Below are 15,608 nucleotides of genomic sequence, written 5' to 3' on the forward strand. Positions count from 1 at the left end.
GCTTTGCACAAACGATGTCCTCTGCTCCTGGGACAAGATCAACTTCTGCCACCACTTCTGCTGCTCCTCTGAGCTCCACTCTGGAGATCACTTCCTCAACTTTCACCACAATGACACCCACCAGCAGCACTGTTCTTGAGGCGACCTCCACAGCTGCTGGTCTGGCCACATCACTTGTTCAGTCCACCGCAGCGTCCGCCACCACAAGGCTGGAAGGTACCAGCTCTGCTGTGCAGCCCACAACGGAGCGCGAGTCTTCGACCTCAGTCCCTTCAGCTCGACCAGAAACGTCTCCACTTGTGACAACCTCCACAATCCTGTCGACGACAGCGGATAGCTCCAGCCTAAAGACTTCAGTAACCTCTCCAGTGCAATCAAGCCCTACTGGGACATCCACTCCTGAGCAGGTCACCACTGAATTGGGACAGACAACGGCAACCTCTGCGGTGCATGCACAAACATCCTCCGCTGCTGCTGGGACAAGCTCAACTTCTGCCACCGCCTCTTCTCTTCCTACGAGCTCTGCTCAGGAGAGCAGTTCACCAGCTCTCACCACAACTACAAGCACCACCACGCCCTTGCAGACAACCTCAACCGCTGCAGCTACGGCAACTTTAACCTCTGAGCCCAGCACGGTGCCCACCGCCTTGACAACAGAATTCCCCACCTCGAGTGCACAGGCCACATCGCCTCCCGAGTCTACGGCTGCAGCCTCTTCCACTGGAGCCGACACGTCTGCATTGGAGCCAAGCTCCACAGTCCTCTCGACCGTGGAACAAACCTCCAAACCAAAGGCTTCAGCCACCACAGCCATGCAATCCAGCCCCACGGAGAGTCCCTTGAGTCAGCAGGCCACCACTGCAGAAAGAGAGGCAACAACGGCGAGCAGCACGGTCCTCACCCAAACATCCACCTCTGTTCCTGGGACAGGACCAACTTCTGCCACCACTTCTGCTGCTCCTCTGAGCTCCACTCTGGAGATCTCTTCCTCAGCTTTCACCACAGCGACACCCAGCAGCAGCACTGTTCTTGAGACAACCTCCACAGCTGCTGGTCTGGCCACATCACTTGTTCAGTCCACCACAGCGTCCACCACCACAAGTCCAGAAGCCACCACCTCCTTTGTGCAGTCCACATCTGAGTCTATGCCTTCAGTCTCTTCAGCTCGGCTCGAGACGTCCCCACATGTCACAACCTCCACAATCATGTCAACCACAGGACAAAGCTCCGGCCCCAAGACGTCAGCCACAACTGCAATCCAATCCAGCCCTGCTGGAACATCCCCTGGTGACTATGTAGCCATCCCAGTGACAAAGATAGGAGCGGCGACCACCACTGGCTTTGCACAAACGATGTCCTCTGCTCCTGGGACAAGATCAACTTCTGCCACCACTTCTGCTGCTCCTCTGAGCTCTACTCTGGAGATCACTTCCTCAACTTTCACCACAATGACACCCACCAGCAGCACTGTTCTTGAGGCGACCTCCACAGCTGCTGGTCTGGCCACATCACTTGTTCAGTCCACCGCAGCGTCCGCCACCACAAGGCTGGAAGGTACCAGCTCTGCTGTGCAGCCCACAACGGAGCGCGAGTCTTCGACCTCAGTCCCTTCAGCTCGACCAGAAACGTCTCCACTTGTGACAACCTCCACAATCCTGTCGACGACAGCGGATAGCTCCAGCCTAAAGACTTCAGTAACCTCTCCAGTGCAATCAAGCCCTACTGGGACATCCACTCCTGAGCAGGTCACCACTGAATTGGGACAAACAACGGCAACCTCTGCGGTGGGTGCACAAACATCCTCCGCTGCTGCTGGGACAAGCTCAACTTCTGCCATCGCCTCTTCTCTTCCTACGAGCTCTGCTCAGGAGAGCAGTTCACCAGCTCTCACCACAACTACAAGCACCACCACGCCCTTGCAGACAACCTCAACCGCTGCAGCTACGGCAACTTTAACCTCTGAGCCCAGCACGGTGCCCACCGCCTTGACAACAGAATTCCCCACCTCGAGTGCACAGGCCACATCGCCTCCCGAGTCTACGGCTGCAGCCTCTTCCACTAGAGCCGACATGTCTCCATTGGAGCCAAGCTCCACAGTCCTCTCGACCGTGGAACAAACCTCCAAACCAAAGGCTTCAGCCACCACAGCCATGCAATCCAGCCCCACGGAGAGTCCCTTGAGTCAGCAGGCCACCACTGCAGAAAGAGAGGCAACAACGGCGAGCAGCATGGTCCTCACCCAAACATCCACCTCTGTTCCTGGGACAGGACCAACTTCTGCCACCACTTCTGCTGCTCCTCTGAGCTCCACTCTGGAGATCTCTTCCTCAGCTTTCACCACAGCGACACCCAGCAGCAGCACTGTTCTTGAGACAACCTCCACAGCTGCTGGTCTGGCCACATCACTTGTTCAGTCCACCACAGCGTCCACCACCACAAGTCCAGAAGCCACCACCTCCTTTGTGCAGTCCACATCTGAGTCTATGCCTTCAGTCTCTTCAGCTCGGCTCGAGACGTCCCCACATGTCACAACCTCCACAATCATGTCAACCACAGGACAAAGCTCCGGCCCCAAGACGTCAGCCACAACTGCAATCCAATCCAGCCCTGCTGGAACATCCCCTGGTGACTATGTAGCCATCCCAGTGACAAAGATAGGAGCGGCGACCACCACTGGCTTTGCACAAACAATGTCCTCTGCTCCTGGGACAAGATCAACTTCTGCCACCACTTCTGCTGCTCCTCTGAGCTCCACTCTGGAGATCACTTCCTCAACTTTCACCACAATGACACCCACCAGCAGCACTGTTCTTGAGGCGACCTCCACAGCTGCTGGTCTGGCCACATCACTTGTTCAGTCCACCGCAGCGTCCGCCACCACAAGGCTGGAAGGTACCACCTCTGCTGTGCAGCCCACAACGGAGCGCGAGTCTTCGACCTCAGTCCCTTCAGCTCGACCAGAAACGTCTCCACTTGTGACAACCTCCACAATCCTGTCGATGACAGCGGAAAGCTCCAGCCTAAAGACTTCAGCAACCTCTCCAGTGCAATCAAGCCCTACTGGGACATCCACTCCTGAGCAGGTCACCACTGAATTGGGACAAACAACGGCAACCTCTGCGGTGGGTGCACAAACATCCTCCGCTGCTGCTGGGACAAGCTCAACTTCTGCCACCGCCTCTTCTCTTCCTACGAGCTCTGCTCAGGAGAGCAGTTCACCAGCTCTCACCACAACTACAAGCACCACCACGCCCTTGCAGACAACCTCAACCGCTGCAGCTACGGCAACTTTAACCTCTGAGCCCAGCACGGTGCCCACCGCCTTGACAACAGAATTCCCCACCTCGAGTGCACAGGCCACATCGCCTCCCGAGTCTACGGCTGCAGCCTCTTCCACTAGAGCCGACACGTCTCCATTGGAGCCAAGCTCCACAGTCCTCTCGACCGTGGAACAAACCTCCAAACCAAAGGCTTCAGCCACCACAGCCATGCAATCCAGCCCCACGGAGAGTCCCTTGAGTCAGCAGGCCACCACTGCAGCAACACAGGAAACAACGGCGAGCAGCACGGTCCTCACCCAAACATCCACCTCTGTTCCTGGGACAGGACCAACTTCTGCCACCACTTCTGCTGCTCCTCTGAGCTCTACTCTGGAGATCTCTTCCTCAACTTTCACCACAGCGACACCCACCAGCAGCACTGTTCTTGAGACAACCGCCACAGCTGCTGGTCTGGCCACATCACTTGTTCAGTCCACCACCGCGTCCACCACCACAAGTCCAGAAGCCACCACCTCCTTTGTGCAGTCCACATCTGAGTCTATGCCTTCAGTCTCTTCAGCTCGGCTCGAGACGTCCCCACATGTCACAACCTCCACAATCATGTCAACCACAGGACAAAGCTCCGGCCCCAAGACGTCAGCCACAACTGCAATCCAATCCAGCCCTGCTGGAACATCCCCTGGTGACTATGTAGCCATCCCAGTGACAAAGATAGGAGCGGCGACCACCACTGGCTTTGCACAAACGATGTCCTCTGCTCCTGGGACAAGATCAACTTCTGCCACCACTTCTGCTGCTCCTCTGAGCTCTACTCTGGAGATCACTTCCTCAACTTTCACCACAGCGACACCCACCAGCAGCACTGTTCTTGAGACGACCTCCGCAGCTGCTGGTCTGGCCACATCACTTGTTCAGTCCACCGCAGCGTCCGCCACCACAAGGCTGGAAGGTACCACCTCTGCTGTGCAGCCCACAACGGAGCGTGAGTCTTCGACCTCAGTCCCTTCAGCTCGACCAGAAACGTCTCCACTTGTGACATCCTCCACAATCCTGTCGACGACAGCGGATAGCTCCAGCCTAAAGACTTCAGTAACCTCTCCAGTGCAATCAAGCCCTACTGGGACATCCACTCCTGAGCAGGTCACCACTGAATTGGGACAAACAACGGCAACCTCTGCGGTGGGTGCACAAACATCCTCCGCTGCTGCTGGGACAAGCTCAACTTCTGCCACCGCCTCTTCTCTTCCTACGAGCTCTGCTCAGGAGAGCAGTTCACCAGCTCTCACCACAACTACAAGCACCACCACGCCCTTGCAGACAACCTCAACCGCTGCAGCTACGGCAACTTTAACCTCTGAGCCCAGCACGGTGCCCACCGCCTTGACAACAGAATTCCCCACCTCGAGTGCACAGGCCACATCGCCTCCCGAGTCTACGGCTGCAGCCTCTTCTACTAGAGCCGACACGTCTCCATTGGAGCCAAGCTCCACAGTCCTCTCGACCGTGGAACAAACCTCCAAACCAAAGGCTTCAGCCACCACAGCCATGCAATCCAGCCCCACGGAGAGTCCCTTGAGTCAGCAGGCCACCACTGCAGCAACACAGGAAACAACGGCGAGCAGCACGGTCCTCACCCAAACATCCACCTCTGTTCCTGGGACAGGACCAACTTCTGCCACCACTTCTGCTGCTCCTCTGAGCTCTACTCTGGAGATCTCTTCCTCAACTTTCACCACAGCGACACCCACCAGCAGCACTGTTCTTGAGACAACCGCCACAGCTGCTGGTCTGGCCACATCACTTGTTCAGTCCACCACCGCGTCCACCACCACAAGTCCAGAAGCCACCACCTCCTTTGTGCAGTCCACATCTGAGTCTATGCCTTCAGTCTCTTCAGCTCGGCTCGAGACGTCCCCACATGTCACAACCTCCACAATCATGTCAACCACAGGACAAAGCTCCGGCCCCAAGACGTCAGCCACAACTGCAATCCAATCCAGCCCTGCTGGAACATCCCCTGGTGACTATGTAGCCATCCCAGTGACAAAGATAGGAGCGGCGACCACCACTGGCTTTGCACAAACGATGTCCTCTGCTCCTGGGACAAGATCAACTTCTGCCACCACTTCTGCTGCTCCTCTGAGCTCTACTCTGGAGATCACTTCCTCAACTTTCACCACAGCGACACCCACCAGCAGCACTGTTCTTGAGACGACCTCCGCAGCTGCTGGTCTGGCCACATCACTTGTTCAGTCCACCGCAGCGTCCGCCACCACAAGGCTGGAAGGTACCACCTCTGCTGTGCAGCCCACAACGGAGCGTGAGTCTTCGACCTCAGTCCCTTCAGCTCGACCAGAAACGTCTCCACTTGTGACATCCTCCACAATCCTGTCGACGACAGCGGAAAGCTCCAGCCTAAAGACTTCAGCAACCTCTCCAGTGCAATCAAGCCCTACTGGGACATCCACTCCTGAGCAGGTCACCACTGAATTGGGACAGACAACGGCAACCTCTGCGGTGCGTGCACAAACATCCTCCGCTGCTGCTGGGACAAGCTCAACTTCTGCCACCGCCTCTTCTCTTCCTACGAGCTCTGCTCAGGAGAGCAGTTCACCAGCTCTCACCACAACTACAAGCACCACCACGCCCTTGCAGACAACCTCAACCGCTGCAGCTACGGCAACTTTAACCTCTGAGCCCAGCACGGTGCCCACCGCCTTGACAACAGAATTCCCCACCTCGAGTGCACAGGCCACATCGCCTCCCGAGTCTACGGCTGCAGCCTCTTCCACTAGAGCCGACACGTCTCCATTGGAGCCAAGCTCCACAGTCCTCTCGACCGTGGAACAAACCTCCAAACCAAAGGCTTCAGCCACCACAGCCATGCAATCCAGCCCCACGGAGAGTCCCTTGAGTCAGCAGGCCACCACTGCAGAAAGAGAGGCAACAACCGCGAGCAGCACGGTCCTCACCCAAACATCCACCTCTGTTCCTGGGACAGGACCAACTTCTGCCACCACTTCTGCTGCTCCTCTGAGCTCTACTCTGGAGATCTCTTCCTCAACTTTCACCACAGCGACACCCACCAGCAGCACTGTTCTTGCGACAACCTCCACAGCTGCTGGTCTGGCCACATCACTTGTTCAGTCCACCACAGCGTCCACCACCACAAGTCCAGAAGCCACCACCTCCTTTGTGCAGTCCACATCTGAGTCTATGCCTTCAGTCTCTTCAGCTCGGCTCGAGACGTCCCCACATGTCACAACCTCCACAATCATGTCAACCACAGGACAAAGCTCCGGCCCCAAGACGTCAGCCACAACTGCAATCATATCCAGCCCTGCTGGAACATTCCCTGGTGACTATGTAGCCATCCCAGTGACAAAGATAGGAGCGGCGACCACCACTGGCTTTGCACAAACGATGTCCTCTGCTCCTGGGACAAGATCAACTTCTGCCACCACTTCTGCTGCTCCTCTGAGCTCCACTCTGGAGATCACTTCCTCAACTTTCACCACAATGACACCCACCAGCAGCACTGTTCTTGAGACGACCTCCGCAGCTGCTGGTCTGGCCACATCACTTGTTCAGTCCACCGCAGCGTCCGCCACCACAAGGCTGGAAGGTACCACCTCTGCTGTGCAGCCCACAACGGAGCGCGAGTCTTCGACCTCAGTACCTTCAGCTCGACCAGAAACGTCTCCACTTGTGACAACCTCCACAATCCTGTCGACGACAGCGGAAAGCTCCAGCCTAAAGACTTCAGCAACCTCTCCAGTGCAATCAAGCCCTACTGGGACATCCACTCCTGAGCAGGTCACCACTGAATTGGGACAGACAACGGCAACCTCTGCGGTGGGTGCACAAACATCCTCCGCTGCTGCTGGGACAAGCTCAACTTCTGCCACCGCCTCTTCTCTTCCTACGAGCTCTGCTCAGGAGAGCAGTTCACCAGCTCTCACCACAACTACAAGCACCACCACGCCCTTGCAGACAACCTCAACCGCTGCAGCTACGGCAACTTTAACCTCTGAGCCCAGCACGGTGCCCACCGCCTTGACAACAGAATTCCCCACCTCGAGTGCACAGGCCACATCGCCTCCCGAGTCTACGGCTGCAGCCTCTTCCACTAGAGCCGACACGTCTCCATTGGAGCCAAGCTCCACAGTCCTCTCGACCGTGGAACAAACCTCCAAACCAAAGGCTTCAGCCACCACAGCCATGCAATCCAGCCCCACGGAGAGTCCCTTGAGTCAGCAGGCCACCACTGCAGAAAGAGAGGCAACAACCGCGAGCAGCACGGTCCTCACCCAAACATCCACCTCTGCTCCTGGGACAGGACCAACTTCTGCCACCACTTCTGCTGCTCCTCTGAGCTCTACTCTGGAGATCTCTTCCTCAACTTTCACCACAGCGACACCCACCAGCAGCACTGTTCTTGAGACAACCTCCACAGCTGCTGGTCTGGCCACATCACTTGTTCAGTCCACCACCGCGTCCACCACCACAAGTCCAGAAGCCACCACCTCCTTTGTGCAGTCCACATCTGAGTCTATGCCTTCAGTCTCTTCAGCTCGGCTCGAGACGTCCCCACATGTCACAACCTCCACAATCATGTCAACCACAGGACAAAGCTCCGGCCCCAAGACGTCAGCCACAACTGCAATCCAATCCAGCCCTGCTGGAACATCCCCTGGTGACTATGTAGCCATCCCAGTGACAAAGATAGGAGCGGCGACCACCACTGGCTTTGCACAAACGATGTCCTCTGCTCCTGGGACAAGATCAACTTCTGCCACCACTTCTGCTGCTCCTCTGAGCTCTACTCTGGAGATCACTTCCTCAACTTTCACCACAGCGACACCCACCAGCAGCACTGTTCTTGAGACGACCTCCGCAGCTGCTGGTCTGGCCACATCACTTGTTCAGTCCACCGCAGCGTCCGCCACCACAAGGCTGGAAGGTACCACCTCTGCTGTGCAGCCCACAACGGAGCGCGAGTCTTCGACCTCAGTCCCTTCAGCTCGACCAGAAACGTCTCCACTTGTGACATCCTCCACAATCCTGTCGACGACAGCGGAAAGCTCCAGCCTAAAGACTTCAGCAACCTCTCCAGTGCAATCAAGCCCTACTGGGACATCCACTCCTGAGCAGGTCACCACTGAATTGGGACAGACAACGGCAACCTCTGCGGTGCATGCACAAACATCCTCCGCTGCTGCTGGGACAAGCTCAACTTCTGCCACCGCCTCTTCTCTTCCTACGAGCTCTGCTCAGGAGAGCAGTTCACCAGCTCTCACCACAACTACAAGCACCACCACGCCCTTGCAGACAACCTCAACCGCTGCAGCTACGGCAACTTTAACCTCTGAGCCCAGCACGGTGCCCACCGCCTTGACAACAGAATTCCCCACCTCGAGTGCACAGGCCACATCGCCTCCCGAGTCTACGGCTGCAGCCTCTTCCACTAGAGCCGACACGTCTCCATTGGAGCCAAGCTCCACAGTCCTCTCGACCGTGGAACAAACCTCCAAACCAAAGGCTTCAGCCACCACAGCCATGCAATCCAGCCCCACGGAGAGTCCCTTGAGTCAGCAGGCCACCACTGCAGAAAGAGAGGCAACAACGGCGAGCAGCACGGTCCTCACCCAAACATCCACCTCTGTTCCTGGGACAGGACCAACTTCTGCCACCACTTCTGCTGCTCCTCTGAGCTCTACTCTGGAGATCTCTTCCTCAACTTTCACCACAGCGACACCCACCAGCAGCACTGTTCTTGCGACAACCTCCACAGCTGCTGGTCTGGCCACATCACTTGTTCAGTCCACCACAGCGTCCACCACCACAAGTCCAGAAGCCACCACCTCCTTTGTGCAGTCCACATCTGAGTCTATGCCTTCAGTCTCTTCAGCTCGGCTCGAGACGTCCCCACATGTCACAACCTCCACAATCATGTCAACCACAGGACAAAGCTCCGGCCCCAAGACGTCAGCCACAACTGCAATCCAATCCAGCCCTGCTGGAACATCCCCTGGTGACTATGTAGCCATCCCAGTGACAAAGATAGGAGCGGCGACCACCACTGGCTTTGCACAAACGATGTCTTCTGCTCCTGGGACAAGATCAACTTCTGCCACCACTTCTGCTGCTCCTCTGAGCTCCACTCTGGAGATCACTTCCTCAACTTTCACCACAATGACACCCACCAGCAGCACTGTTCTTGAGGCGACCTCCACAGCTGCTGGTCTGGCCACATCACTTGTTCAGTCCACCGCAGCGTCCGCCACCACAAGGCTGGAAGGTACCACCTCTGCTGTGCAGCCCACAACGGAGCGCGAGTCTTCGACCTCAGTCCCTTCAGCTCGACCAGAAACGTCTCCACTTGTGACAACCTCCCCAATCCTGTCGACGACAGCGGAAAGCTCCAGCCTAAAGACTTCAGCAACCTCTCCAGTGCAATCAAGCCCTACTGGGACATCCACTCCTGAGCAGGTCACCACTGAATTGGGACAGACAACGGCAACCTCTGCGGTGGGTGCACAAACATCCTCCGCTGCTGCTGGGACAAGCTCAACTTCTGCCACCGCCTCTTCTCTTCCTACGAGCTCTGCTCAGGAGAGCAGTTCACCAGCTCTCACCACAACTACAAGCACCACCACGCCCTTGCAGACAACCTCAACCGCTGCAGCTACGGCAACTTTAACCTCTGAGCCCAGCACGGTGCCCACCGCCTTGACAACAGAATTCCGCACCTCGAGTGCACAGGCCACATCGCCTCCCGAGTCTACGGCTGCAGCCTCTTCCACTAGAGCCGACACGTCTCCATTGGAGCCAAGCTCCACAGTCCTCTCGACCGTGGAACAAACCTCCAAACCAAAGGCTTCAGCCACCACAGCCATGCAATCCAGCCCCACGGAGAGTCCCTTGAGTCAGCAGGCCACCACTGCAGAAAGAGAGGCAACAACGGCGAGCAGCACGGTCCTCACCCAAACATCCACCTCTGTTCCTGGGACAGGACCAACTTCTGCCACCACTGCTGCTCCTCTGAGCTCTACTCTGGAGATCTCTTCCTCAACTTTCACCACAGCGACACCCACCAGCAGCACTGTTCTTGAGACAACCTCCACAGCTGCTGGTCTGGCCACATCACTTGTTCAGTCCACCACAGCGTCCACCACCACAAGTCCAGAAGCCACCACCTCCTTTGTGCAGTCCACATCTGAGTCTATGCCTTCAGTCTCTTCAGCTCGGCTCGAGACATCCCCACATGTCACAACCTCCACAATCATGTCAACCACAGGACAAAGCTCCGGCCCCAAGACGTCAGCCACAACTGCAATCCAATCCAGCCCTGCTGGAACATCCCCTGGTGACTATGTAGCCATCCCAGTGATAAAGATAGGAGCGGCGACCACCACTGGCTTTGCACAAACGATGTCCTCTGCTCCTGGGACAAGATCAACTTCTGCCACCACTTCTGCTGCTCCTCTGAGCTCCACTCTGGAGATCACTTCCTCAACTTTCACCACAATGACACCCACCAGCAGCACTGTTCTTGAGGCGACCTCCACAGCTGCTGGTCTGGCCACATCACTTTTTCAGTCCACCACAGCATCCACCACCACAAGCCTTGGAGTTTCCTCTTCTGGTGTACAGAGCACAGCTGTGCCCGTGTTTACCGCTTCTGTTTCTTCAGTTCATCCCATGACATCTCCACTTGTGACAAGCTCTAAGGTCGTTTTTTCTTCAGCAGAAAGTTTGAGGACATCCCCTGTCGAGACGACTTCCCATCTAGTTTTTTCTACCTTTGGTCCATTTACTTCGCAGACCTCTCGATCTCCTTTTCTTGCTGTCAGCGGCACACTGCCTTCAGAAACGACCACAAAGCCTCGTATTAGTCTTGGTGTCACACCGAGTAAGTTCTATTACTATTATAAAAACGGAGTAATTTTAATTATTTTTCTATGAAATAGTTTTATTAATATATACCTTTGTTTAGTAAAGGCCCATGATGAGTAAAGAGTGGTTGTCTAAATCCTATTTTTTTCTCCTTAATTTTTGCAAATTTTTCAATTATAATTTCTATTATATGTGCCATATGGGTTTAATTTTTTCATTTTTTTTAATTAGCTAACCATTCAGGTGTTTTTAAGTGCTGTATAGTGTTTGTATACTGCACTATCAGCCTCAATTAAAAGGCATGAGAACCCCAGGGGGATGGTTTTTCTCAGTTACAAATTCAATGTCATTAATATTAGATCATTAAGCATTTCACTGGTAAAATGTATTGGCATAATATTGTGACAAATTGCATAACAGATATATAATTTCCTATATATCTATATATTAATGTCTAATATCTGTTAAAAATAAAATGAAAGAAATCCTAACCTCAGTATTTTAAAAGGAAAAGAACACATTCATAATTCAGACTGGGAACAAAACAGCCTTATAGTTGCATAGAGAACTAGGAGAAACGGAGGCATGGATGGGCAACCCCATGGCTGGCAGGAGTGACATGTGAGCTCTGTGATTATCCATCCAGAACCCTGACACTGAGTCCCTTGCCCCTTGTCATTCCCCATCTGTGCTTCTTCCAGCTCCCACCCATCCACCAACAACAGCTGCCACCCTCGAGCGTTTCACTGTCAACTTCACCATCACCAACCTGCCCTACACTTCTGACCTGGAGAATCCTGACTCGGCCAAGTTCAGAGCTACAAGAAGGGTTATGAACACTCTGGTAAGGCAAACATCACTTGGAAATTGTCTTACCATCCCTGGGCCCTCTATATTTGGAGAGTGCACAGTGAGATTGCCGTGCTCTAATTGGTAAACCTCTTCCCTCGCCAGCTCGACCGCCTGCTGAAGGACAGCAGCATTGGCCCTGCTTTCCAAGGATGTGAAGCAACAGACTTCAGGTATGAGTGGCCCTCCAATGTGCCCTTGCAGGGCCCTCACTTATGTAAGAGAACCAGTCATGGTCATGTTTTCCTCCTTTATGAAGCAAGGGCATTCTCTGTCCTTCCCAGGAACTTTCTCCTGTTGTAACTCTCTCTTCTATTTCCCCCTCATCTGCTACATTCTACTGTTTGGGTGGTGAAGACCCAATCCCAAGGTGACTCAAAAGTCCTTCCAGGCCCTCTCTTTCATGAACATGTCCAGACTGATCATGAAGCTGGAGAAGGGTTTACTGAAACCAAGAACACACTTGAATATTTTGGGAAGGCAATTCTTGCATTTCAACTCAGAAATGCCAGCATGGCAGTTTCAAGCCCAGCCTTGAGAGGAGATGTGCAGAGGATGATTTCTGAGGGAGGTCGCTGTGTTTTTCAGGCCGGGCAGTGACAGGGACCAGACCCGGGTGGACGCCGTGTGCACCTACAGCAAGGAGCCCTGGGCTGCACCTTTGGACAGGGTGGGGCTGTACCACCAAGTGAGCAACAAGACCAGAGGCATCACCCAGCTGGGCCCCTACAGCCTGGACAAGGACAGCCTCTACGTCAACGGTGACTGCTGCTCCTCCCTCGGCCTCCTCTGCTCCCCCATGGCAGCCCTGCCCCAGTGCTGCCCCTTGCCCAGCCCCAGCTCCTGACCCTCTGTCTCTCTCTTTCCCCAGGATACAACGAGCAGCCAGTGCTGACCAGTGAGTACCTTGCAGGACTGGGATGGGATCTGAAGGCAGCAACTGCCACACTGGGGTTTTCTTGAGGAAAGTGGTGGTTGGGGGCCTGGGGCATTTGATCCTGGGGACATGGGGATCCTCTCATCCTTCCCCTTATGGAGCAGGGCTGGCAGGAAACCTCTGCACTTTTCAAGCCTTGCATGTAACAACCCAGTCATGCCCCTGGTCATTCCCCATCTGTGCTTCTTCCAGCTCCCACCCACCCACCAACAACAACGACAGCTGCCCTTGAGCATTTCACCGTCAACTTCACCATCACCAACCTGCCCTACACTTCTGACCTGGAGAATCCTGACTCGGCCAAGTTCAGAGCTACACAAAGGGTTATAAACAGCCTGGTAAGTCAACCATCAGTGGGACATACTCATGTCCTCACTCTACTCATCAAGTTCAATGGAGTGCAGAGAGCTGCTCATGGCTTAACTGGGAAATGTCTTCCCTTTGCAGCTGGACCGCCTGCTGAAGGACAGCAGCATTGGCCCTGTTTTCCAAGGATGTGAAACAACAGGCTTCAGGTATGGGTTTCACCACAGTGTCCCTTGGCAAGCCCCTCCATCATAAATGGATCTGGCATGCTCATGTTCACCTCTTTCCTGAGGCAGGACCTTCTAACTAATGCTCTTCTGTCCAAAGACCTTCTCACAGATTTCCATCATTCTTACACATTCTCCTCAAAGCCTATAATCTCATCTCAAGGTGCTCCTCATGGTCAAACCATGAGAAGGCTTCTGGTCTGGCCTTGATTACTTGTTTCTGAACGGACCTGGAGCATTAGAGAAGGTGGAGAGCAGGAACAGAAAAAGAAACAGCCATATTTTGGGAAGGCAGAGCTTGCATTCCAACTTAGAAATGGCAAAGGCAGGTCCAACAGCTGCCCCTGAAGGAAGCATGAGGCGAGGAGGATTTCTGAGGGAGGTCCCTGTGTTTTTCAGGCCGGGCAGTGACAGGGACCAGACCCGGGTGGACGCCGTGTGCACCTACAGCAAGGAGCCCTGGGCTGCACCTTTGGACAGGGTGGGGCTGTACCACCAAGTGAGCAACAAGACCAGAGGCATCACCCAGCTGGGCCCCTACAGCCTGGACAAGGACAGCCTCTACGTCAACGGTGACCGCCGCTCCTCCCTCGGCCTCCTCTGCTCCCCCATGGCAGCCCTGCCCCAGTGGTGCCCCTTGCCCAGCCCCAGCTCCTGACCCTCTGTCTCTCTCTTTTCTCAGGATACAACGAGCAGCCAGTGCTGACCAGTGAGTACCTTGAGGGAGGAGGATGGGATCCCAAAACAGCAAGTGTCACACTGTGGTCTTCTGTAAGGCAGAGGAATCTTGGGGCTGGGGCATGAGATCCTGGGGACATGGGGATCCTCTCATCCTTCCCCTTATGGAGCAGGGCTGGCAAGAAATGTCTGCACTTGTCTAGCCAGGGCTGTAATAACCTCCTCTTTGCCCCATGTCACTCCCCATCTGTGCTTCTTCCAGCTCCCACTCAGGCGCCAACAACGACAGCTGCTTCCCTTGAGCGTTTCACTGTCAACTTCACCATCACCAACCTGCCCTACACTTCTGACCTGGAGAATCCTGACTCAGCCAAGTTCAAAGCTTCTCGGAGAGTTATGAACACTCTGGTAAGCAGACCAGCACAGAGAAATTGTCACCCTCTCTGAGCCTTTAGTGCTGGAAGAGTGCGCCTTGAGATTGCCATGCCCTTACTGGGAAACCTCTTCCCTTTGCAGCTCGACCACCTGCTGAAGGACAGCAGCATTGGCCCTGCTTTCCAAGGATGTGAAGCAACAGACTTCAGGTATGAGTGGCCCTCCAATGTCCCTTTGCAGTGCCATCACATAAGACATAAGAGAACCAGTCATGGTCATGTTCTTCTCTTTCATGGAGTAAGGAAATTCTCTGTCCTTCTCAGGACCTTTCCCCTGTTGTACATCTCTCTTATATTTCCTCCTCACATGCTACACTCCCCTATTTGGGTTCTAATGACCCAATCCCAAGGTGACTCAAAAGTCCTTCCAGGCCCTCACTTTCATGACTATGTACAGACGGATAATGATGCTGGAGAAGAGTTTACCAACACCAAGAAGACACTGTAATTAGTGGAAGGCAAAGCTTGCATTTCAACTCAGAAATAACCATGGGCAGTTTCAAGCCCATCTTTGAGTGAAAACAGGCAGAGGAGGATGCTCAGGGAGGTCGCTGTGTTTTTCAGGCCGGGCAGTGACAGGGACCAGACCCGGGTGGACGCCGTGTGCACCTACAGCAAGGAGCCCTGGGCTGCACCTTTGGACAGGGTGGGGCTGTACCACCAAGTGAGCAACAAGACCAGAGGCATCACCCAGCTGGGCCCCTACAGCCTGGACAAGGACAGCCTCTACGTCAACGGTGACCGCCGCTCCTCCCTCGGCCTCCTCTGCTCCCCCATGGCAGCCCTGCCCCAGTGCTGCCCCTTGCCCAGCCCCAGCTCCTGACCCTCTGTCTCTCTCTTTCCCCAGGATACAACGAGCAGTCAGTGCTGACCAGTGAGTACCTTGCAGGACTGGGATGGGATCTGAAGTCAGGAAAGGCCACAGTGGGGATTTCTTTACAACAGTGGCAGCTGGGGCCTAGGGCATTTGATCCTGGGGACATGGGGATCCTCCTGT

At 54.9% G+C, this 15,608-nt stretch overlaps 1 protein-coding gene across 22 annotated transcripts in view; it reads left to right on the forward strand.

Annotated features, from left to right (window-relative positions):
* The window catches only part of MUC16 (mucin 16, cell surface associated), a 71,906-nt gene that overhangs the window by 27,588 nt on the left and 28,710 nt on the right, over nt 1–15,608 (forward strand). For 19 of the 22 annotated variants that reach the window (XM_059870131.1, XM_059870130.1, XM_059870127.1 and 16 more), the window contains exons 3-15: nt 1–11,196; nt 11,882–12,024; nt 12,135–12,202; nt 12,618–12,790; nt 12,901–12,927; nt 13,159–13,304; nt 13,414–13,481; nt 13,899–14,071; nt 14,182–14,208; nt 14,440–14,585; nt 14,694–14,761; nt 15,176–15,348; nt 15,459–15,485. The exon at nt 1–11,196 is cut by the window's left edge and continues 18,116 nt beyond it. In XM_059870131.1, the coding sequence (XP_059726114.1) occupies nt 1–11,196; nt 11,882–12,024; nt 12,135–12,202; nt 12,618–12,790; nt 12,901–12,927; nt 13,159–13,304; nt 13,414–13,481; nt 13,899–14,071; nt 14,182–14,208; nt 14,440–14,585; nt 14,694–14,761; nt 15,176–15,348; nt 15,459–15,485 (12,435 nt within the window). The remainder of the gene's footprint in view (nt 11,197–11,881; nt 12,025–12,134; nt 12,203–12,617; nt 12,791–12,900; nt 12,928–13,158; nt 13,305–13,413; nt 13,482–13,898; nt 14,072–14,181; nt 14,209–14,439; nt 14,586–14,693; nt 14,762–15,175; nt 15,349–15,458; nt 15,486–15,608) is intronic. The other 3 variants (XM_059870111.1, XM_059870126.1, XM_059870121.1) reach the window with 3 other exon arrangements.

The sequence above is a fragment of the Haemorhous mexicanus genome, chromosome 29, assembly GCF_027477595.1.
Source record: "Haemorhous mexicanus isolate bHaeMex1 chromosome 29, bHaeMex1.pri, whole genome shotgun sequence".
NCBI classification, from domain to species: Eukaryota; Metazoa; Chordata; class Aves; order Passeriformes; family Fringillidae; genus Haemorhous; species Haemorhous mexicanus.